This window comes from Zea mays, chromosome 7 (genome assembly GCF_902167145.1).
Source record: "Zea mays cultivar B73 chromosome 7, Zm-B73-REFERENCE-NAM-5.0, whole genome shotgun sequence".
Taxonomy (NCBI): domain Eukaryota; kingdom Viridiplantae; phylum Streptophyta; class Magnoliopsida; order Poales; family Poaceae; genus Zea; species Zea mays.
In genome coordinates this window covers 6,853,602-6,878,073 of record NC_050102.1, presented here as the reverse complement: position 1 = coordinate 6,878,073, position 24,472 = coordinate 6,853,602, and the positions used below count along the sequence as shown (strand labels likewise).

Genomic DNA, 24,472 nt, shown 5'->3' with positions numbered 1-24,472 from the left:
CTTTATCTCATAGAAGCTTGATCTCAGTACCCATGGTACATATTATGGACACACCCTTTCCCTTGGGTATTTTGATCCTTTCAAAGATGTTGTAAGAGTGAACCATCTCTTGATACTATGAAAGCTTGAGATTATGTGAAGTAAAAATGTAATGTACTACTCAATAACAATATTGTCGGTACCCCATAACTGAGGTACTCATTTCTACTGTGTCAAGACAGAGACCCCACAAATCAAATTTTGTGTGTGAACCCGAATCTAACGGGTTGAATATCTGACCTGTGGGTAAAATTGCCCAGATGGCCAAGACGAGTTTCCCAAGGACCAGCGTGTGGTTCCCACATGGCCACACACATGCCCAGTCAAGTAAGAGCTGATTTGGTGACTAGAGAATTAAAGAGGATCCAAGTGAGAGTAAATAGGAAGGGATTACTCCTCCATAAGGGCTTGTTCGGTTATTTTCAATCCATATGGATTGGAGGGGATCGATACGGATTGGATGAGATTTTGACTTACTAGGGATTAAAATCCCCTCAATCCTCCTCAATCCATATGGATTGGGGTAGAACCGAACAAGCCCTAAATCCCTTCCAATTTGATGGTAGCTCTAAGTTCTTGTTCGGTTACATCTAGATCTCGAAGAGAATTGAGAGTGATTAAAATCATCTTTTATTTAATTTTGACTAGTTTAGTTCTCTACAGTCAATTAGGCCATTTTACTGTAGTATTCACTCGCCAAGCCCAAGCCCAAACCCAAGCCCAATCCGGCGGCCTGACCAGGAGAGACGGTCGGACGGACACGGAGTTCGATTCCGTTTTCTTCGCGATGACGCCCTCTTTTTCGCCTATAAAAACAAACAAACAAATAAAGATTTTAAACTCGATCAGCGTTAAATAGGGAGAGAGAGAGAGAGAAAAAGGAAAAAAAAAACGCGGCGCAGAAGCCAGAAGAACCAGCGAGCCAACTCCCAACCTCTCGCCCGATCTCGATCTCGATCTCACGGGCGCCGCCGCCGCCAGCGACGATGGATCCAGAGATGCTGCGGCTGGCGCAGGAGCAGATGCGCCGCATGTCCCCGGACGACATCGCCCGGATGCAGCAGCAGGTACCGTCGCCCGCCCGCCCGTCCGCACGCACACCCGATCCTCGTCTCGCGCGTCCCCGATTCGCCACGGCGGGCGGCACAACTGTTTCTGTTTCGGTGGTCTATAGGTGGATGTAGATCGTGGAAAGTAAACGCATTGTTTGAGGCATCCGGCATCCTTTTCCCCTGCGCTTCTTTACTTAATGTTGTCTGCTATGTCCTGAGGAAGCGTGCATAGATGCAAGAGATTGACAAAGTCCTTGTTGCTACTTGGATACCTGCAGCTGATGTCTAACCCTAACCTAATGAGGATGGCGTCTGAGAGTATGAAGAACATGAAGCCTGAGGACTTAAGGCGAGCTGCAGAGCAACTGAATCAAACAAGACCGGAGGATATGCGTGATATGACCGAGAAAATCGCCAACACTACTCCGGAGGAGTTTGCTGCTATGAAGGCGCAAGCAGATGCTCAAATGTCCTATGCGATGTCTGGTGCTAAGATGTTAAAGAAGCAGGTTAGTGAAAAAATGTGCATCATTTTGTTTCTGTTATTTGTTTGTTATGATTAGCAAGCTTATCTGTTGTGAATTTGTGATGAGTCTCCGTGGCTCATATTATATATATTTGTAGAATATGCTAGTACTTTTATTGCTTTCAGTGCTTTCGTTTTGGCTCACACAGAACAAATTTTCTCTTATCTGTTGTGAATTTGTGATGAGTCTCCGTGGCTCATATTATATATATTTGTAGAATATGCTAGTACTTTTATTGCTTTCAGTGCTTTCGTTTTGGCTCACACAGAACAAATTTTCATTGCTCAGACAGACCTCAAAAAAAAAGACAAAATCACATAGAAAATGCACTATGTTAACTGAATTTGTGAGTGTTATTTGGAGACCTGTCTTTGAAACAATATTATCTTCAGTTTGTGCTATCAAAGTGAAGGTAGGCCTCACATATTAATGTTTGTTTTGGATTTAAATTGTCATGTCATGGGCCAGACATGGTCATGTCTATCGCTAGTCGGAGGGACAAGTCTTGAATATTTGTTGTTCACTTGCTTGAGTGTTGGGGGATGTGTTTTTCCTGGATTTGGACATTAATGATGAAAATAGAACTACATGTTCCTGTATAACTTAAGAAATTAAACCACACAGGTTATGGATTGACATCTTCCTTATATTAATCTTGCTATACTTATAATTTTTGTGCTGACTAGCTCTTGTTCACTAGATAATTGTATTTTTATATGTTTATTTTTTGCTGACTTATTGCATTTTTGCACCTATTGAGTTTGTATCAATGATCTTGTTTCTATCAAGATCCTGCATCAAACAAGTAACACAGTTAATTTGATATAGGGGTTTCCAGGTTTCTATATATGTTGCCAATTTCCATTGTCTCACCTTTCTGATTTTTCTTGACTTTAGGGAAACGGACTTCATAACCAGGGAAAGTATTCAGATGCTGCTAGTAAATATAAGCTTGTGAGTTTTGAACAACAATATTCCATTAAAATAATGTTGATATGCTTTTCAGATGACCTAAAACTAACAGTTAAACTATATGCAATGTTCTTGATCAGGCTAAGGATAACTTAAAAAGCATACCATCGTCTACGGCGCATACTCTGCAGTTGCAATGTACACTTAATTTAATGGCTTGTTACTTGAAGACAGGCCAGTTTGATGAATGCATAAGTGAAGGTACAGAGGTATGCTTACGTCATGTAGTATCTTACTACCTTTTCATTCAAATATTATTTCCTAGTACAAGATAGTTTGGCATTCTTAACGAAGTCTTCTTTCTGTCATAGCCTACAGTTCTAGTAATAAAATGTTGTCCATCAAATATGGTGTTTTTTTTCTATCATTCGAATTTCATGACTGGTGCAAATTTACTGCTTTAGCAAACTATATGCGCTAAAATGTGTGAATTCTGTAAAATAAGTTTTTCCCCTAAGATTACTAACTGAAGGCAAAATAAATCCGGTTCAATGTTTTTGACCTGGTAGTATGTGTGACTAAACGTCATAGTACTACATACCTTACTGCATGGTTGATAATTCGCATACCTTTGGCTAGTAATTTATTTTTTTCCTAGATTTTTTAGGAAAAAGTATGTTGTCTATTGAATCACCCAGGACATTTCAGTTCTTCTTTGACATGACATACTGGCTGATCTATATCTAATGGATTACAGGTTCTAAGTTATGATTCAAACAATGTCAAAGCATATTATCGGAGGGGTCAGGCATATAAAGGACTCGGGAAGTTGGAGGTAATGCTTTGATCCTTTTTGGGGGCATATTTTTTTTGTGACTATACATGAAATAATCCTGAAAATGCATTCAGGCGGCTGTTGCTGATTTGAGTAAAGCCCATGAAATTTGCCCAGAGGACGAAACTATTGCTGAGGTTCTAAGGTAGGTTTCATGTTCTATCACAGTTTTCACCTTATTCCTGACGTAAACAAATCTGTTTAGCAACATTAGTTGACACCACTGTAATACGCTCCATTCATGATGCAGAGATGCTGAAGAAAAACTTGCACGGGAAGGGGGAGGAGTGAGCACGCGGAAAGGTGTTGTTATTGAAGAAGTTGTTGAAGATGGCGCTTCACAGCCATCAAGCAGTGAAAGAAATTCTTCTGGGTATACTGTTTCACAACCACCTGAAGGAGCAGGAAATATTGGGCTGTCAGGGTCTTTAGAAAGGCCAAGGGATGATCCTACTTCTATCAGGTAACATGACCCTTTTCTTTACGCCCCTTTTGGATCATTGGAATTGAATTCCATTCTAATAATAGTAATTTAGGCATATATCAATTAAGTTAATTCGGTTTTATGCAAAATATATTTGTATACTATTATTAGCAAGATGTCGGAGATATTTATGTGCTACATTTTTATTATAAAGGAGTGAGACGAAGAGTGTCATGTAAGTTATAGATTAGAAACCAATTCTACTAATGCATAAAATCATTTCCCACCCTCCACCCCATGAATTTGAGATAGGCTTATATCTGGACTTTGGAAAGTGGTGGAATGTCAAATTCCAAACTAAATAAGTTACTTTATTGAGTGAATTCCAATTCCTCTAAAATGAAGGGAACCAAACGCCCCGTTAGTGTATGCTACTTTTAGCTTTTCTCTATGCATGTTATATCTGAATTGGAGCACTAAATTGTTGATGCATGCCATTTGATGCCAGCAATGCTTGAAATGCCTTCATCTTTTGAATAATGTTAGATATGCTGATTGATAATGTTCTTATCCTGGTGAATTATAGGTCATCCCAAAATTATGTGTCCAAGAGCGATCCTGAAGGCTTATCAAACTTCGGAATTGAAGGAATGTCGCCTGAACTTGTCAAAACTGCCACTGATATGATTGGCTCAATGAAACCAGAGGAGCTTCAGAAAATGTTCGAAGTTGCTTCTTCATTGAATAGCACTAGCTCCGCTGGTCCAAATCTGGGACCCAATATGCCAGAAATGTCTCCTGATATGCTTAAGATGGCATCTGACATGATTGCTAGTATGCCTCCTGATGACGTACAGAAAATGATGAGTTTTGCTTCTCAGATGGGTGGGCCTGGTGGTGCCCCCAGGAGTTCAGAGAATATTAACTTTGGACCTTCAGTGAGAGCTACAACGAGTAATTCTGCCCGTGGATCATCATCTCAACCTGTTTTGGAGAACCCTGATGAACTATCAGATGACCAAAGGATGAGCCAGTCATCCTCTAGTCTTCCACCTTCTACAGCTGATATGCAAGAAACCATGAGGAATTCTATGAAAGACCCTGCAATGCGGCAGGTAAGAAAATGCTCAGCCAAAGGAAATTATATTTAAATCATTGCTTCCTGTGAACGTTATGCCAGGCAACTTGAGTTCTAACTTCTTTTGGGTTTTTTTATTTAACAGATGCTTACATCCATGATGAAGAACATGAGCCCCGAGATGATGGCAAATATGAGCGAGCAGTTTGGAATGAAACTGTCAAAGGAGGATGCCGCAAAAGCTCAACAAGCCATGTCGTCATTATCTCCAGAGGATTTGGATAGAATGGTAAGAAACCTATTCTCAACCGAAGCGTGGCATGATATTATTAGCTTAATAAAGCACGGCGTTGAATTTTCTGCTCCGACCATTAACTGTGTGATTTCCTTTGCATTCAGATGAGATGGATGGAGCGAGCACAGAAAGCGGTAGAAGTCGCGAAGAAGACAAAGAACTGGCTCTTGGGCCGGCAAGGCTTGATCCTTGCTATTGTCATGCTGATCCTAGCTTTCATCCTTCATCAGTTTGGGTTTATCGGCAGATGATGGGGGGTGACTTGGGTGGCTGCATCAGCATGGAAATAGATTGTTAGATGGCGATGCAGAGTTCCCTCTTGCTAACAACTGCTTAAAAGCGCTTTGGGGGAAGGCCGGATTACGAGAATTCTTTGTATCCGTATCTTTTGAAAGTGTAACTCTGTCCATAAAGCTACATCCTATTTTTACCAGCAAAGGTAGTAGAAAGGAATCGAGCCGAAACTGTTGTGATAACAAGCCGACATGTAATATGATAATATCCTTGTGGTGCTTTCAGTTTTAAGTAGCAGTTTTGTTTAATAAAGCATATGCAAAAGGTGAAGTGGAACAAAGTACATGCGCATACAAAGACTAACTGGAAGATAGGCATCTTCAATTCTTTAACATGTGTTTAGTTTGGGAACTATATGCTTTGCTGAGATAATATTGTGCTTGGTCTCTAGGATAAGATGCATTCATTCTGTTTGGTTGAGAAACGAGGATCAAACGACATCGATGGGTTATTGGGTTCCGATATCTAGAGTTGATACAAATTGGTCACCCTTTTCATTTTAGGTCTTGTTTAAAGTTTTGTTTGATGCGCAACCATTTCAACACATGGATTAAGATATATACATGAGCATCAAACAAACAAGACTTTAGGAGTAGTATAAACATTATCGCGCGCACACCTTTGGCGCTAAAATTGTTTAGATATTACAATTAGTTGAAGACATTCAAAGTCCAACTAACTATTAAGGACGCTCTCAACTACCCATTAATTATTAGCTGGTTCAATCTAGCTAAAATTAGTTAATAGTTAACCGTCTATTTGCTAGTTAGTTAATTTTATTAGTATTTTTTAGCCAACTAACTATTAACTTTAGTGCTTTTTAAAATGAGTGGTAATCGTAATAAAAAGCAAGTGCTCATTATTATTTTCCATATTAATTTTTTTTGCAAGTGAAAGAAGTTTTAAAAAGATAGGGCCCACTAAATGAGGTACTAAAAAATAATATTATTTTCCATGTCAAAAAGTTCTGCAACTAAAAAAAAGAATTAGGGCCCAACCGGGTTCGAACCGGTGACCTATTGATCTGCAGTCAATTGCTCTACCACTGAGCTATGGACCCTGAGTTGTTAATAAAGTGGCGCTCAGTGTATTTGTTTCATAATAACAGTTAGGCAACTTAAAAAAAATTAAATAGGGCCCAACCGGGTTCGAACCGGTGACCTATTGATCTGCAGTCAATTGCTCTACCACTGAGCTATGAACCCTGTGACGTTAAATTAAATTGTACAAATTATTTGATAGATACAGTAATTAGTGGACAGAATGACGACGTTGTCGCTTTGGACGTAGTGTTGTTTCGTTTTAATTATGGCAGGCTTGGAGTTATCATAAATTCCTTTGTTCCTCCTAAAGCTGCAGCGTAAAATCATGTAACAACCATCGTGATATCCAACTATGTGTTAAATCGCGGAAGAACAGACCTTTTCTCGAAGTCACTAATTACTTACTATAGAGAGTAATGTATAATAATAGTTCGTTAATTTGGAAGGAGTATAATAGTATATATATAGGGTTGACAATGGACTATAAATTTTGTACTATAAGATTTAAGGATCGAATCGGGTTAGGATCGGATTCTATTTTTATTTATTTTTGAACTATAATTTATTTACGACCTCGATATTTTATGAAGAATTATTTGAATTACGATCCATTACCACCCTAAGTATATATCAGCGGGTACACATCATCCAAGAGAGTAATGCTGTATAACAGTAGTAGTTCTTTGGAAGGAGTATTCCGCATCAATCATCACTAAAACACTCTGAATTTCTGGAGTTCATCAACCAAGAGAGTAATGTTGTATAGTAGTAGTAATTTTTTTTGAAGTCGTCGTTAGCTCTTCACTCTAGCGCTTGTTAGTGCTTGCGGTCGTGTTTCTCTTTTTTTGTGCTGTTTTTTTTTTTGTTTTTGTTTTGGTCTGCTCTTCAACGTTTTGTATCTGAGGTTCTAGTCTTCTCGACTTCTCTGTTTCAGTATTACCTTTAATTCCAAGCACGTGCTTCTCGTGCGCAACTCTGGAGGAGAGAGAGACAACTATTTCATTAGTCAAAGAAACATTAAAAAAACACACTACAGGAAAACGCCGTGTGGCGCATACATTTCCGCCTCAAAGCTTGAAGGACCTATTTCTATATTTTTCAGGTCCAGAATGAGCCTGTCTTGCTCACCTTGGGCAGCTCTGTCCTATGTTCAGATGTGCAATGTTTGTTTATGTAAAAAGATCTGCCATGCCACGGAAACATGTTTACATGAACATGACAGCACTGTCTGTTTACCAGAATTAGACCTCGTTTGGTTCCATTAGTTTTAAGATTAAAGTTTAGTTTAAGGACTAAATTTTAGTCCCTATACTGTTTGGTTGTAGGAACTAAACAGATTTTAAATACATTAAATACAACACATAAAGACCAAATGCCCCTTTTTTGTTTGACACCAGTTTTTTAGCAAAGGACAATTGGAGTAAAATATTGCCCTTTAATCCTTTTTAGCACCCATACGAGGGACTAAAGACTAAAGCTAATTAGTCTCTATTTTAGTTCTTACATTTGGTAAAATAGAGACTAAACGGGACTAACCAGGGCGTTACTACTAGCCTGCACATTGTTTTCGTGCTGTGAGCATAGGATTCTCAAGTCCTCGTGTACCATCGTGCTCAAATGTGAAATTAAACGTGCACCTCAAATAATCATAGAATTTAGTTAACCAGAAAACAAAAACAAAAAAAAACCCCTCATTATATAGCACATACCACCAGGAAGCGCCCCACCACTCAAGGTTTGCTGTGTTGTGTCTCCAGCAATGGAGCTGGCATCAACAATGTCCGTGGCAATGGCTCTGGCGGCGGCCATCTTCGTCGTCCTCTGCTCCGTCGTCGCCTCGGCACGTGGCCGCCGCGAGAAGGCCCTGAAGCTCCCGCCGGGCCCGCGGGGCTGGCCCGTGCTGGGCAGCCTCGGCGCGCTGGCGGGCGCGCTGCCGCCGCACCGCGCGCTGGCCGCGCTGGCGGCGCGCCACGGCCCGCTCATGCACCTCCGCCTCGGCTCCTACCACACGGTGGTGGCCTCGTCGGCGGACGCCGCCCGCCTCGTCCTCAGGACGCACGACTCCGCCCTCGCCGACCGCCCGGACACCGCCGCCGGCGAGATCACCTCCTACGGCTACCTCGGCATCGTGCACACCCCGCGCGGCGCGTACTGGCGCATGGCGCGCAGGCTCTGCGCCACCGAGCTCTTCTCCGCGCGCCGCGTGGAGTCGTTCCAGGACGTCCGCGCGCAGGAGATGCGCGCGCTCGCGCGCGGCCTGTTCGGGTGCGCCGCCGGGCGCCGCGCCGTCGCCGTCCGGGAGCACGTGGCCGGCGCCACGATGCGGAACATCCTCCGCATGGCGGTCGGCGAGAAGTGGTCGGGCTGCTACGGCAGCCCCGAGGGCGAGGCGTTCCGGCGCTCGCTGGACGAGGCGTTCGCGGCGACCGGCGCGGTCAGCAACGTCGGCGAGTGGGTGCCGTGGCTGGGCTGGCTCGACGTGCAGGGGTTCAAGCGGAAGATGAAGCGTCTGCACGACCTTCACGACCATTTCTACGAGAAGATCCTCGTCGACCACGAAGAACGGAGGCGCCTTGCTCAAGCTTCCGGCGGCGAGTTTGTGGCGACTGACCTCGTCGACGTGCTGCTGCAGCTCAGCGAGGAGAGCACGAAGCTGGAGTCGGAGTCGGAGGCCAGGCTCCCTCGCGACGGCGTCAAGGCCCTCATCCAGGACATCATCGCCGGTGGCACGGAGAGCTCGGCGGTGACGATCGAGTGGGCCATGGCGGAGCTTCTGCGACACCCGGAGGCCATGGCCAAGGCCACCGATGAGCTCGACCGCGTCGTAGGCAGTGGGCGCTGGGTCGCGGAGCGCGACCTGCCGGAGCTCCACTACATCGACGCCGTCGTGAAGGAGACGCTGCGGCTGCACCCTGTCGGCCCGCTCCTCGTCCCGCACTACGCCCGCGAGCGCACGGTGGTGGCCGGCTACGACGTCCCCGCGGGCGCGCGCGTGCTGGTGAACGCGTGGGCCATCGCGCGCGACCCGGCGTCGTGGCCCGACGCGCCCGACGCGTTCCAGCCGGAGCGGTTCCTGGGTGCTGCCGCCGCTGTGGACGTGCGCGGGGCGCACTTCGAGCTGCTGCCGTTCGGGTCCGGCCGACGCATCTGCCCCGCGTACGATCTCGCCATGAAGCTGGTCGCCGCCGGCGTGGCGAACCTGGTGCACGGGTTCGCGTGGCGGCTGCCGGACGGGGTGGCGGCGGAGGACGTGAGCATGGAGGAGCATGTCGGGCTATCCACGCGCCGGAAGGTGCCGCTCTTCGCCGTGGCTGAGCCCAGGCTGCCGGTGCACCTCTACAGCGCGACCGAATGAAAACCAGGGTCTCTATATACAAAACTACTGGTATTGTATATTTGAAAGTCTACGTTTTGTATCTCATAATGTTGGAGTACTAGTCAATCCGTACATTGCCACAGTTTCTATATATTAGATGAGTAAACTCTATTTTAATAAGACATAATAGTATGTGTGTACTATTTGTTAGTTGAGTGTGAATTTGGAGCTAAAAACCAATATTCAAATCTTCATTTGTACATAATTTTACTTATTTTTACATTAAGCGGGAAGGGTAACACGGGACGACCATTGAAATTGGTACTTTATAATAGTTTTATAATAGTAGAGGTATTTGGTAGTCTAGACAGCTTGTAGATTGTCATATGTATCCATGGTTGTATTGTCTTCTACGTCATGTACTCTATGGGGGTGTTTGGTTTCAGAAATCACTCTATCCACAATGAGATGGTGCATCATGAGTCCATTCCTTAAATTTGGTGGGATAACCTCATTCCTCATATCAATTTTAACTAACCAACTATGATGAATGAGTGGTGATGGATCAATTTATTCTATTCCACAAATAAAACAAAAAATGAGGAGTGAGAAGATGATGAACTACCTTGTTCCTCAAACCAAACACCCTATATATAAAATACATAAGGACTCAATGCTAGGCAATAATTCTTTGCTAAAATCCCACTAACATGGTAATCAAAACCTAGATCTATTTTTTCGCACCCGCTAAACCTAGGGGCTACCGCACCTCTGCGGGCACCAACCACCCTACGGGCCGCGCGTCCCCTACGACCCTCATGCATTTGGACACCAACGGTGACACCCTCAAGGAGCGGCTTAATGCCAACGACACCGAATAGAAGATCGACGCTGCACGTCGTCTTGTGCTGGCTGCCCGACAAGCTTCTTGATGAGGAGGTGCCGGCTGTCGATCTTGAGAAGAAGGCCTCCACAACCAAAAAGTTGTTGTCGTCTTCCACAACTATAGTGATCACGACTGACTCTTCATTGTACGCAGAGATCGTCGTCGCCAACGTTCATTCCCTTATCAACATAGCGATGGATCTGCGTCGCTTACCATGTCTTGTTGTAGTGTCAGACATACCTGTCACTAAGGTAGATATGATCCATCGTATCGACGAGTACCAGAGTCCATGACGTTGTGTACGACGTAGTTGGTAACCGATGTAGCATTTTGTACTTTATAATACTTCCCGGTACTCTAGCACGCTTAAGTGTGGCTATATAGTGATCTCGAGCATGCCTCAGTGTCGTGGCAACAGTGCGTCTATTAGATCATAACATCACAAGTTACATTTATTACTATGTATGAGAGCCTTATTATCTAAAGTCGTAGTGTTGTTGAAAGGAAATTAGGCTTACACCTACTTCCTAATTGATTTTGGTGGTTGAAATGCCCAACACAAATAATTGGACTAACTAGTTTGCTCTAGATTATATGTTCTACAGGTGTCAAAGATTCATCTACAACTATACTAAATCGACTGTCCGGAATACCGTAGATTATTCCGGACAGGAGAAGCTTTTTGGAAAAACAGGCCAAGCGCGGACCGTCCGGGCCCTTGCGGCGGACCGTCCGCACCACCAGGATGACCCTCGGACAGAACCAATGCAAAAATCTGAGTCTGTACTATGGACCGTCCGGAGGAGAAGAGCGGACCGTCTGGGACCTCGCGCGGACCGTCCGGCCTCAGGCGCGGACCGTCCGATAGGTGAGAAACCGAAAAACCCGAAGGTGACGGGTTCGGAAAAATGAATTTTAGCGTCCGCGCGGACCGTCCGGGGTGCACGACCGGACCGTCCGCGCCTGGCTTTATCTGACATCTGACGATGCATTAAATGCAATATAGCCGTTGATATAGCCGTTACTGCTGACCGTTGCATTTTCAGCCGTTGATCTATAGACGCGGACCGTCCAGACCAGGCAGGCGGACCGTCCGCGGTCGGCAGAATGGAGTAACGGCTAGGAAGTGGTTGGTGGCTATAAATACAACCCCAACCACCTCCATTCAACACACCCAAGCATTCCAACCTTCAACATTCAATACAAGAGCTAGCAATTCATTCCAAGACACATTCAAAGCCTCCATCTCTCCAAGTTTCACAATTGAGAAAAGAGATCATTAGTGATTAGTGACTTGTGAGAGAAAGTGATCCGTGTGTTGTTTGTCGCTCTTGTCGCTTGGCTTTTTGCAATCGTGCTTTCCTTCTTTGATTCTTCATTTCGATCAAACTCACTTGTAATTGAGGCAAGAGACACCAATCTTGTGGTGGTCCTTGTGGGAACTTTGTGTTCCAAGTAATTGAGAAGAAAACCTCACTCGGTCCGAGGGACCGTTTGAGAGAGGGTAAGGGTTGAAAGAGACCCGGCCTTTGTGGCCTCCTCAACGGGGAGTAGGTTTGCGAGAACCGAACCTCGGTAAAACAAATCCGCGTGTCTCACTTCATTATTTGCTTGCGATTTGTTTTTCACCCTCTCTCGCGGACTCTATTATATTTCTAACGCTAACCCGGCTTGTAGTTGTGATTATTCTTGAGAATTTCAGTTTCGCCCTATTCACCCCCCCCTCTAGGCGACTTTCAATTGGTATCAGATTCCGGTGCTTCATTAGAGCCTAACCGCTCGAAGTGATGACGGGAGATCACACCAAGAGGGAGATGGAGACCGGCGACAAGCCCACTACAAGCCAAGGGAGCACTTCATCGGAAGAGTCCCACACCAAGAGGAAGGAGAAGAGGAAGGTCTCCTCCAAAGGGAAGGAGAAAAGATCTTCTTCACACCACGAAGAGAAGAAGAAGGACTCCTCCAAAGGGAAGGAGAAATCTTCTTCACATCACAAAGAGAAGAAGGAAAAGTCCTCTTCCCACAAGCCGCATCGGAGTACGGACAAGAAGAAGAGGATGAGGAAGGTGGTCTACTACGAGACCGATTCTTCATCGACATCCACCTCCGGCTCCGACGCGGCATCCATAACTTCTAAGCGCCAAGAGCGCAAGAAGTTCAGTAAGATCCCCTTACATTATCCCCGTACACCTAGACATACTCCATTACTTTCCGTTCCATTAGGCAAACCGCCAACTTTTGATGGCGAAGATTATGCTAGGTGGAGTGATTTAATGAAATTTCATCTAACCTCACTCCACAAAAGTATATGGAATGTTGTTGAGTTTGGAGCACAGGTACCTTCTGTAGGGGATGAGGATTATGATACGGACGAAGTGGCCCAAATCGAGCACTTCAACTCCCAAGCCACAACCATCCTCCTCGCCTCTCTAAGCAAGGAGGAATACAACAAAGTGCAAGGGTTGAAAAATGCAAATGATATTTGGGACCTACTCAAGACGACGCATGAGGGTGATGAACTCACCAAGATCACCAAGCGGGAAACGATCGAGGGGGAGCTCGGTCGCTTTCGTCTTCGCCAAGGGGAAGAGCCACAAGATATGTACAACCGGCTCAAAACCTTGGTGAACCAAGTGCGCAACCTCGGGAGCAAAAAATGGGACGACCACGAGGTGGTTAAGGTTATTTTAAGAGCTCTTATTTTCCTTAACCCCACTCAAGTTCAATTAATTCGTGGTAATCCTAGATATCCACTAATGACCCCCGAGGAAGTTATCGGGAATTTTGTGAGCTTTGAATGTATGATTAAAGGATCAAAGAAGATCAACGAGCTTGACGAACCCTCCACGTCCGAGGCGCAACCCGTGGCATTTAAGGCGACGGAGGAGAAGAAGGAGGAGTCTACACCAAGTAGACAACCAATTGACGCCTCCAAGCTTGACAATGAGGAGATGGCTTTAATCATCAAAAGATTTCGTCAAATCCTCAAGCAACGGAGGGGGAAGGACTACAAACCCCGCTCCAAGAAAGTGTGCTACAAATGTGGTAAGCCCGGTCATTTTATTGCAAAATGTCCTATGTCTAGTGACAGTGACAGGGGCGACGACAAGAAGGGAAAGAGGAGAGAAAAGAAGAAATACTACAAGAAGAAGGGCGGCGATGCCCATGTTTGCCGGGAGTGGGACTCCGACGAGAGCTCCACCGAGTCCTCCTCCGACGAGGACGCCGCCAACATCGCCGTCACCAAGGGACTCCTCTTCCCCAACGTCGGCCACAAGTGCCTCATGGCAAAGGACGGCAAAAGGAAGAAGGTTAAATCTAACTCCTCCACTAAATATGAATCTTCTTGTGATGATAATGCTAGTGGTGAGGAAGATAATTTGCATATCCTTTTTGCCAACCTTAACATGGAACAAAAGGAAAAATTAAATGAGCTAATTAGTGCCATCCATGAAAAGGATGATCTCTTGGACTCTCAAGAGGACTTCCTAATCAAGGAAAATAAGAAACATGTTAAGGTTAAGAATGCTTATGCTCTAGAGGTAGAAAAATGTAACAAATTATCTAGTGAGCTAAGCACATGCCATGACACCATTAACAACCTTAGAAATGAAAATGCTAGATTAATTGCTAAGGTTGATTCTCATGTTTGTATTGATTCAATTTCCGATCTTAGAAATAATAATGATGATTTGCTTGCTAAGATTAAGGAATTAAATGATTCTCTTGCTAGCCTTAGAGTAGAAAATGAAAATTTGCTTGCTAAGGCTAAGGATTTTGATGTTTGCAAAGTTACTATTTCCGACCTTAGAACTGAGAGCACCTAGAGGGGGGGTGAATAGGTGATCCTGTAAAACTTAAACTTATAGCCACAAAAACTTGTTAAGGGTTAGCACAATAATTGCCAAGTGGCTAAAGAGGAGATCTTGCACAATACGACAATCACAAAGAATTCAACACAGAGAAGACACGGTGATTTATCCCGTGGTTCGGCCAAGTACAAAACTTGCCTACTCCACGTTGTGGCGTCCCAACGGACGAGGGTTGCAATCAACCCCTCTCAAGCGGTCCAAAGACCCACTTGAATACCACGGTGTTTTGCCTTGCTTATCTTTATCCCACTCGCGAGGAATCTCCACAAATTGGAGTCTCTCGCCCTTACACTTAAGATTCACAAAGAAGCACGGAGTAAGGGAGGGAAGCAACACACACAAATCCACAGCGAAATGCGCACACACACGGCCAAGAATCGAGCTCAAAGACTATCTCAAAGTTCTCACAAGAACGGAGCTCGAATCACTTAGAATAACAAACGGATGCGCAAAGACTGAGTGTGGATGATCAAGAATGCTCTAAGGTTGCTTGGTATCACCCTCCATGCGCCTAGGGGTCCCTTTTATAGCCCCAAGGCAGCTAGGAGCCGTTGAGAACAAATCTGGAAGGCCATCTTTGACGTCTGTCGTCGGGCGCACCGGACAGTCCGGTGCACACCGGACACTGTCCGGTGCCCGATTTCCTTCCTTAACCAGCGCGGTCGACCGTTGCAGATGCGGGAGCCTTTGGCGCACCGGACATGTCCGGTGCACACCGGACAGTCCGGTGCCCCCTTCCAACCGTTGGCTTGGCCACGTGTCCCGCGCAGATCGCGCGGCCGACCGTTGGCTCACCGGACAGTCCGGTGCACACCGGACAGTCTGGTGAATTTTAGCCGTACGCCGTCAGCAATTTCCCGAGAGCGGCCTCTTCAGCCGAGGCAGCCTGGCGCACCGGACACTGTCCGGTGCACCACCGGACAGTCCGGTGCCCCAGACCGAAACAGCCTCTTGGCTGTACACAGCCAACTTTCTTCTTCTCTTCTTCTTCCTTTGCTCTAGATTTGCACTTTGTTCATCCATGGGCATTGATTCACATTTAAGCACTTGTGTTGACACTCAATCACCAAAATACTTAGAAATGGCCCAAGGGCACATTTCCCTTTCAATCTCCCCCTTTTTTGGTGATTTATGCCAACACAACATAAAGCAACTAGAACAAGTGCAAAATCACTTCAAATAAAAATAAATTTGAGTTTTATTCAATTTTGGCATATATGGATCATCCTTTGCCACCACTTGGTTTGTTTTTGCAAATCAAACTCAAATCTCTATCTCTAAGTCAAACACACATGTTGAAGCATAAAGAGAGTCATTCCAAAAGAGATTGATCAAAGATTTCAAAAACTCCCCCTATTTCCCATAATCAACACTTGTCCCCACAAGAAGCCAACTTTTGACAAGAGACACAATAAAAGAGTTTTGACAAAACAAAAAGCTCTACTCTACTATTTTCAAAATCTCTCAAGTGGTAGCTGATCCATTTATTGCTTTGGCCGTTATTTTCTCCCCCTTTGGCATCAAGCACCAAAACAGGATCAATCTTGGCCCTTTAACCCCATTGCCTCACCAAAGTCTTCAATTAAGAGCAAATGGCAATAAGATTTCATGAGATGAACTTGGAATAAGTTACCCTCTCATCGGAGTGCAGTGGAAGTCTTTCATGGTCCAAGTCCACCTTTTCCCTTTCAATCCTCCTTCGAGACTAAATTATCAAACTCAAGCACATGGTTAGTCTCAAAGGGTCAAGTTGTAACACATCTCCCCCTAAACATGTGCATCACTTTGCAACGGACTTGTGAGGTCCAGGGAGTGTTTTTACAACTTGAGCACCATAATAAGCAACAAAATGCAAAAAGGAACATGATCAAAAGCATAAATACATGTATGCTACAATTCAATCCAGGTTCCGCGAATCTAAGACATTTAGCTCACTACGCAACCTGCAAAAGGTCTTCTCATCTAGAGGCTTAGTGAAGATATCGGCTAGCTGGTTCTCGGTGCTAACATGAAACACTTCGATATCTCCCTTTTGCTGGTGGTCTCTCAAAAAGTGATGCCGGATGTCTATGTGCTTTGTGCGGCTGTGCTCAACAGGATTCTCCGCCATGCGGATAGCACTCTCATTATCACATAGGAGTGGGACTTTGCTCAGATTGTAGCCAAAGTCTCGGAGGGTTTGCCTCATCCAAAGTAGTTGCGCGCAACACTGACCTGCGGCAACATACTCGGCCTCAGCGGTGGATAGGGCAACGGAGGTTTGTTTCTTAGAGTTCCATGACACCAGGGACCTTCCTAAGAATTGGCACGTCCCCGATGTACTCTTCCTATCGACCTTGCATCCAGCATAGTCGGAGTCTGAGTATCCAACTAAGTCAAAGGTAGACCCCTTTGGATACCAGAGCCCGAAGCAAGGCGTAGCAACCAAATATCTAAGAATTCGCTTCACCGCCACTAAGTGACACTCCTTAGGATCGGATTGAAATCTAGCACACATGCATACGCTAAGCATAATATCCGGTCTACTAGCACATAAGTAAAGCAAAGAACCTATCATTGACCGGTATGCTTTTTGATCAACGGACTTACCTCCTTTGTTGAGGTCGGTGTGTCCGTCGGTCCCCATCGGAGTCTTTGCGGGCTTGGCGTCCTTCATCCCAAACCGCTTTAGCAGATCTTGCGTGTACTTTGTTTGGGAGATGAAGGTGCCGTCCTTGAGTTGCTTCACTTGGAACCCAAGGAAGTAGTTCAACTCGCCCATCATTGACATCTCGAATTTCTGCGTCATCACCCTGCTAAACTCTTCACAAGACTTTTGGTTAGTAGAACCAAATATTATGTCATCGACATAAATTTGGCACACAAACAAATCACCATCACATGTCTTAGTAAAAAGAGTTGGATCGGCTTTCCCAACCTTGAAAGCATTAGCAATTAAAAAGTCTCTAAGGCATTCATACCATGCTCTTGAGGCTTGCTTAAGTCCATAGAGCGCCTTAGAGAGCTTACACACGTGGTCGGGGAACCGTTCATCCTCGAAGCCAGGGGGTTGCTCCACGTACACCTCCTCCTTGATTGGCCCGTTGAGGAAAGCGCTCTTCACATCCATTTGGTACAACCTGAAAGAATGGTGAGCGGCATATGCTAGCAAAATACGAATGGACTCTAGCCTAGCCACAGGAGCGAAAGTCTCCTCAAAGTCCAAACCTGCGACTTGGGCATAACCTTTTGCCACAAGTCGAGCCTTGTTCCTCGTCACCACCCCGTGCTCGTCTTGTTTGTTGCGGAACACCCACTTGGTTCCCACAACATTTTGCTTGGGACGAGGCACCAGTGTCCAAACTTCATTGCGCTTGAAGTTGTTGAGTTCCTCCTGCATGGCCAATACCCAATCCGGATCTTGCAAGGCCTCCTCTACCCTGAAAGGCTCAATAGAAGAGACAAAGGAGTAATGCTCACAAAAATTAACTAATCGAGATCGAGTAGTTACTCCCTTGCTAATATCACCCAGAATTTGGTCGACGGGATGATCCCTTTGAATCATCGCTCGAACTTGGGTTGGAGGTGCCGGTTGCGCTTGTTCCTCCATCACTCGATCATCTTGTGCTCCCCCTTGATCAAGCGCCTCCACTTGAGGTACCTGTTCGTCATCTTCGGTTGGGGGATGCACCATAGTTGAGGAAGAAGGTTGATCACGTTCATCTTGTTCCTGTGGCCGCACTTCTCCAATCACCATGGTTCGAATAGCGGCCGTCGGAACATCTTCTTCATCTACATCATCACAGTCAACAACTTGCTCTCTTGGAGAGCCATTAGTCTCATCAAATACAACGTCGCTAGAGACTTCAACCAAACCCGATGATTTGTTGAAGACTCTATACGCCTTTGTATTTGAGTCATAACCTAACAAAAACCCTTCTACAGCTTTGGGAGCAAACTTAGAATTTCTACCCTTCTTCACTAGAATGTAGCACTTGCTCCCAAAAACACGAAAGTAGGATACATTGGGTTTGTTACCGGTTAGTAGCTCATACGAAGTCTTCTTGAGGAGGCGATGTAGGTAGACCCTGTTGATGGCGTGGCAAGCCGTGTTCACAGCTTCCGACCAGAAACACTCGGGGGTCTTGAATTCTCCAAGCATCGTCCTCGCCATATCGATTAGCGTCCTGTTCTTCCTCTCTACTACACCATTTTGCTGTGGTGTGTAGGGAGCGGAGAACTCGTGCTTGATCCCTTCCTCCTCAAGAAACTCCTCCACTTGAAGGTTCTTGAACTCGGACCCATTGTCGCTCCTTATCTTCTTCACCTTGAGCTCAAACTCATTTTGAGCTCTCCTGAGGAAGCGCTTGAGGGTCCCTTGGGTTTCAGACTTATCCTGCAAAAAGAACACCCAAGTGAAGCGGGAAAAGTCATCAACAATAACTAAACCATACTTACTCCCTCCTATGCTCAGATAGGCGACAGGTCCGAAGAGGTCCATATGCAGCAGCTCCAGGGGTCTTGAAGTGGTCATCACATTCTTGCCGTGATGCGCTCCTCCCACTTGTTTACCTGCTTGACAAGCTGCACAAGGTCTATCTTTTTCGAAATGCACGTTAGTCAAACCTATCACGTGTTCTCCCTTTAGAAGCTTGCGAAGGTTCTTCATCCCCACATGTGCTAAGCGGCGATGCCACAGCCAGCCCATGCTAGTCTTAGCTATTAAGCATGCATCTAGACCGGCCTCTTCTTTTGCAAAATCAACTAAATAAAGTTTGCCGTCTAATACACCCTTAAAAGCTAGTGAACCATCACTTCTTCTAAAGACAGACACATCTACATTTGTAAATAGACAGTTATACCCCATATGACATAATTGACTAACAGATAGCAAATTATATCCAAGACTCTCTACTAAAAATACATTAGAGATAGAATGCTCATTAGAAATTGCAATTTTACCTAACCCTTTTACCTTGCCTTGATTCCCATCACCGAATATAATTGAATCTTGGGAATCCTTATTCTTGATGTAGGAAGTGAACATCTTCTTCTCCCCCGTCATATGGTTTGTGCATCCGCTGTCGATAATCCAGCTTGAACCCCCGGATGCATAAACCTGCAAGGCAAATTTAGGCTTGGGACTTAGGTACCCAACTCTTGTTGGGTCCTACAAGGTTAGTGCAAATTTCCTTAGGGACCCAAATGCAAGTTTTGTCTCCCTTGCATTTTGCCCCTAACTTCCTAGCAACTATTTTCCTATCCTTTCTACAAATAGCAAAGGAAGCATTTAGTGCATGATAAATTGTAGAAGGTCCATGAACTTTCCTATGAGCATTAACAACATTTCTCTTAGGAATATTGTGAATAACATTTCTTCTACCAACATTTCTATCATGCACAGCATGAGAACTAGAAGCAGTCATAGCATAAGAATCATAAGCATGTGAAAAAGCATCATAACTTCTAAAAGCATTTCTAGTATTTTTTCTATCATGATATAAAAAGGCATGGTTCTTTTTAGCACTAGTAGCCATAGGGGCCTTCCCTTTCTCCTTAGCGGGAATGGGAGTCTTATGGCTTGTTAAGTTCTTGGCTTCCCTTTTGTAGCCAAGTCCATCCTTAATTGAGGGGTGTCTACCAATTGTGTAGGCATCCCTTGCAAATTTTAGCTTATCAAAATCACTTTTGCTAGTCTCAAGTTGGGCATTGAGACTAGCCACTTCATCATTCAATTTAGAAATTGAAGCTAGGTGTTCACTACACGCATCAATGTCAAAATCTTTACACCTAGTGCAAATCACAACATGTTCTACACAAGATGTTAATTTACTAGATTTTTCTAGCTTAGCATTTAAATCATCATTTATGCTTTTTAGACTAGAAATTGAATCATGACATGTAGACAACTCACAAGAAAGCATTTCATTTCTCTTAATCTCTAAAGCAAGTGATTTTTGTGCTTCTACAAACTTATCATGTTCATCATACAACAAATCCTCTTGCTTTTCTAAAAGCCTATCCTTTTCATTCAAGGCATCAATCAATTCATTGATTTTATCAATTTTACTTCTATCTAATCCCTTGAACAAACTAGAGTAATCTATTTCATCCTCACTAGACTCATCGTCACTGGAAGAATCATAAGTAACATCATTACGAGCGATTACCTTCTTCTCTCTTGCCATGAGGCAAGTGTGACGCTCGTTGGGGAAGAGGGATGACTTGTTGAAGGCGGTGGCTGCGAGTCCTTCATTGTCGGAGTCGGAAGAGGAGCAGTCCGAATTCCACTCCTTGCCTAGATGCGCCTCGCCCTTTGCCTTCTTATAGTTCTTCTTCTTTTCCCTCTTGTTCCCTTGATCCTGATCACTATCATTGTCGGGACAGTTAGCAATAAAATGACCAAGCTTACCACATTTGAAGCATGATCGCTTTCCCTTGGTCTTAGCCTTGCTTGGCTGTCCCTTTCGACCTTTTAGCGCCGTCTTGAATCTTTTAATGATGAGGGCCATCTCTTCATCATTAAGACCGGCAGCCTCAATTTGTGCCACCTTGCTGGGTAGCGCCTCCTTGCTCCTTGTTGCCTTGAGAGCGATGGGTTGAGGCTCGTTGATCGGACCATTCAAGGCATCGTCGACGTATCTTGCCTCCTTGATCATCATCCGCCCGCTTACGAATTTTCCGAGTACCTCCTCGGGCGTCATCTTCGTGTACCTGGGATTCTCACGAATATTGTTCACGAGATGAGGATCAAGAATGGTAAATGACCTTAGCATTAGGCGGACGACGTCGTGATCCGTCCATCGCGTGCTTCCGTAGCTCCTTATTTTGTTGATAAGGATCTTGAGCCGGTTGTATGTTTGCGTCGGCTCCTCGCCCCTTATCATCGCGAATCGTCCGAGCTCGCCCTCCACCAACTCCATCTTGGTGAGTAAGGTGACATCATTCCCCTCATGAGAGATCTTGAGGGTGTCCCAAATCTGCTTGGCATTGTCCAAGCCGCTCACCTTGTGATACTCGTCCCTGCACAAAGAGGCTAGCAACACAGTAGTAGCTTGTGCATTTTTATGGATCTGTTCATTAATAAATGAAGGACTATCCGAGCTATCAAATTTCATTCCACTTTCCACAATCTCCCAAATGCTTGGATGGAGAGAAAATAGGTGTGTACGCATTTTGTGACTCCAAAATCCGTAGTCCTCTCCATCAAAGTGAGGGGGCTTGCCAAGTGGAATGGGGAGCAAATGAGCATTTGAGCTGTGCGGAATGCGCGAATAATCAAAAGAAAAGTTTGAGTTAACCGTCTTTTGTTTGTCGTAGTTGTCATCTTTGTGGGAAGAAGTAGACTCGTCACTGTCGTAGTAGACGATCTCCTTGATACGTCGTGTCTTCTTCTTCTTCCCATCTTTACGTCTGTGGCCCGAGCCAGAGTCGTTGGATTTGTCATCTTTTGGCTCGTTGACGAAGAACTCCTTTTCCTTGTCGTTGATCACTATTCCCTTCCCCTTAGGATCCATCTTTTCGGGCGGTTAGTCCCTTTCTTGAAGAGAACGGCTCCGATACCAATTGAGAGCACCTAGAGGGGGGGGGGGGTGAATAGGTGATCCTGTAAAACTTAAACTTATAGCCACAAAAACTTGTTAAGGGTTAGCACAATAATTGCCAAGTGGCTAAAGAGGAGATCTTGCACAATACGACAATCACAAAGAATTCAACACAGAGAAGACACGGTGATTTATCCCGTGGTTCGGCCAAGTACAAAACTTGCCTACTCCACGTTGTGGCGTCCCAACGGACGAGGGTTGCAATCAACCCCTCTCAAGCGGTCCAAAGACCCACTTGAATACCACGGTGTTTTGCCTTGCTTATCTTTATCCCACTCGCGAGGAATCTCCACAAATTGGAGTCTCTCGCCCTTACACTTAAGATTCACAAAGAAGCACAGAGTAAGGGAGGGAAGCAACACACACAAATCCACAGCGAAATGCGCACACACACGGCCAAGAATCGAGCTCAAAGACTATCTCAAAGTTCTCACAAGAACGGAGCTCGAATCACTTAGAATAACAAACGGATGCGCAAAGACTGAGTGTGGATGATCAAGAATGCTCTAAGGTTGCTTGGTATCACCCTCCATGCGCCTAGGGGTCCCTTTTATAGCCCCAAGGCAGCTAGGAGCCGTTGAGAACAAATCTGGAAGGCCATCTTTGCCGTCTGTCGTCGGGCGCACCGGACAGTCCGGTGCACACCAGACACTGTCCGGTGCCCGATTTCCTTCCTTAACCAGCGCGGTCGACCGTTGCAGATGCGGGAGCCTTTGACGCACCGGACATGTCCGGTGCACACCAGACAGTCCGGTGCCCCCTTCCGACCGTTGGCTTGGCCACGTGTCCCGCGCAGATCGCGTGGCCGACCGTTGGCCCGGCCGACCGTTGGCTCACCGGACAGTCCGGTGCACACCGGACAGTCCGGTGAATTTTAGCCGTACGCCGTCAGCAATTTCCCGAGAGCGGCCTCTTCAGCCGAGGCAGCCTGGCGCACCGGACACTGTCCGGTGCACCACCGGACACTGTCCGGTGCACCACCGGACAGTCCGGTGCCCCAAACCGAAACAGCCTCTTGGCTGTACACAGCCAACTTTCTTCTTCTCTTCTTCTTCCTTTGCTCTAGATTTGCACTTTGTTCATCCATGGGCATTGATTCACATTTAAGCACTTGTGTTGACACTCAATCACCAAAATACTTAGAAATGGCCCAAGGGCACATTTCCCTTTCAAGAACTAAAAATGATTTGTTACATGCTAAGGTTGTAGAATTGAAATCTTGCAAACCCTCTACATCTAATGTTGAACATGTTTCTATTTGTACTAGATGTAGAGATATTGATGTTAATGCTATTCATGATCACATGGCTTTAATTAAACAACAAAATGATCATATAGCATTATTAGATGCTAAAATTGCCGAGCATAACTTAGAAAATGAAAAGTTTAAATTTGCTAGAAGTATGCTCTATAATGGGAGACGCCCTGGCATTAAGGATGGCATTGGCTTCCAAAGGGGAGACAATGTCAAGCTTAATGCTCCTCCTAAGAACTTGTCCAACTTTGTTAAGGGCAAGGCTCCTATGCCTCAAGATAACGAGGGTTACATTTTATACCCTGCCGGTTATCCTGAGAGCAAAATTAAGAAAATTCATTCTAAGAAGTCTCACTCTGGCCCTAATCATGCTTTTATGTATAAGGGTGAGACATCTAGCTCTAGGCAACCAACCCGTGCCAAGTTGCCTAGAAAGAAGACTCTTAATGCATCAAATGATCATGCTATTTCATTTAAAACTTTTGATGCATCTTATGTTTTGACTAATAAATCCGGCAAGGTAGTTGCCAAATTTGTTGGGGGCAAACACAAGGGCTCTGTAACGCCCCGAATTTTGCAGTTGAATTTTTTCTTTTCTTTACTCGCCAAAATTCGGGCGTTACCTTTTCTTTTTCTTTTTTCCCTCGCTAAACCTTGACCTTTTCCAAAGTTCTAGCGGGATTCGGTTTGGAATTCCCGTGTAATGAAAAACCCTAAGTACTTTAGGTTGTTTGATGCACCATGCCGAATCTTGCATTTCTTTTGATTGCTTTGAAAGCGCAAATGCATTCATGTAGAAAGATCGGATTTCGAAAATGAGGAGAAGATCTTTTCTTTCTTTCTTTTTTCTCTCTCTTTCTCTCTCCTCTTTTTCTCTCTCTCCCGCGCCGTGGGCCGACCCCGGCCGGCCCAGCCGCCCCTGGCGCCCCCTCTTGGGCCCAAAAAGGCCCAGCCCCCCCTCTCCCTTTTTCCCCAAACCCTCTCCCTCTCCCTCTCATTTTCCCTCTCTCATTCTTTCCCTAGCCGCCGCCCCTACCCGCCCCCTGCCCTAGCGCCGCCCC

At 45.2% G+C, this 24,472-nt stretch overlaps 2 protein-coding genes and 2 non-coding genes across 4 annotated transcripts; 2 read left to right on the top strand and 2 right to left on the bottom strand.

Moving 5' to 3' along the window:
* Positions 1 to 872: 872 nt before the first annotated feature.
* LOC103631960 (outer envelope protein 61) lies at positions 873 to 5,783 on the top strand. The gene is made up of 10 exons (XM_008653814.4): positions 873 to 1,106; positions 1,370 to 1,600; positions 2,516 to 2,572; positions 2,671 to 2,799; positions 3,288 to 3,365; positions 3,440 to 3,510; positions 3,616 to 3,828; positions 4,376 to 4,904; positions 5,013 to 5,156; positions 5,267 to 5,783. Exons 1-10 carry the CDS (start codon positions 1,026 to 1,028, stop codon positions 5,411 to 5,413), a joined length of 1,680 nt encoding a protein of 559 aa, XP_008652036.1. The 5' UTR covers positions 873 to 1,025; the 3' UTR covers positions 5,414 to 5,783.
* Positions 5,784 to 6,444: 661 nt separating this feature from the next.
* On the bottom strand, positions 6,445 to 6,516 carry TRNAC-GCA (transfer RNA cysteine (anticodon GCA)). Its single transcript has one exon. It is a non-coding gene; the product is annotated as a tRNA-Cys (tRNA).
* A 73-nt stretch (positions 6,517 to 6,589) lies between these two features.
* TRNAC-GCA (transfer RNA cysteine (anticodon GCA)) lies at positions 6,590 to 6,661 on the bottom strand. The gene has a single exon. It is a non-coding gene; the product is annotated as a tRNA-Cys (tRNA).
* A 1,570-nt stretch (positions 6,662 to 8,231) lies between these two features.
* On the top strand, positions 8,232 to 10,069 carry LOC103631958 (dimethylnonatriene synthase-like). Its single transcript, NM_001397149.1, has one exon. The coding sequence runs from the start codon at positions 8,259 to 8,261 to the stop codon at positions 9,852 to 9,854; it is 1,596 nt and encodes a 531-aa protein (NP_001384078.1). The 5' UTR covers positions 8,232 to 8,258; the 3' UTR covers positions 9,855 to 10,069.
* Positions 10,070 to 24,472: the final 14,403 nt, after the last annotated feature.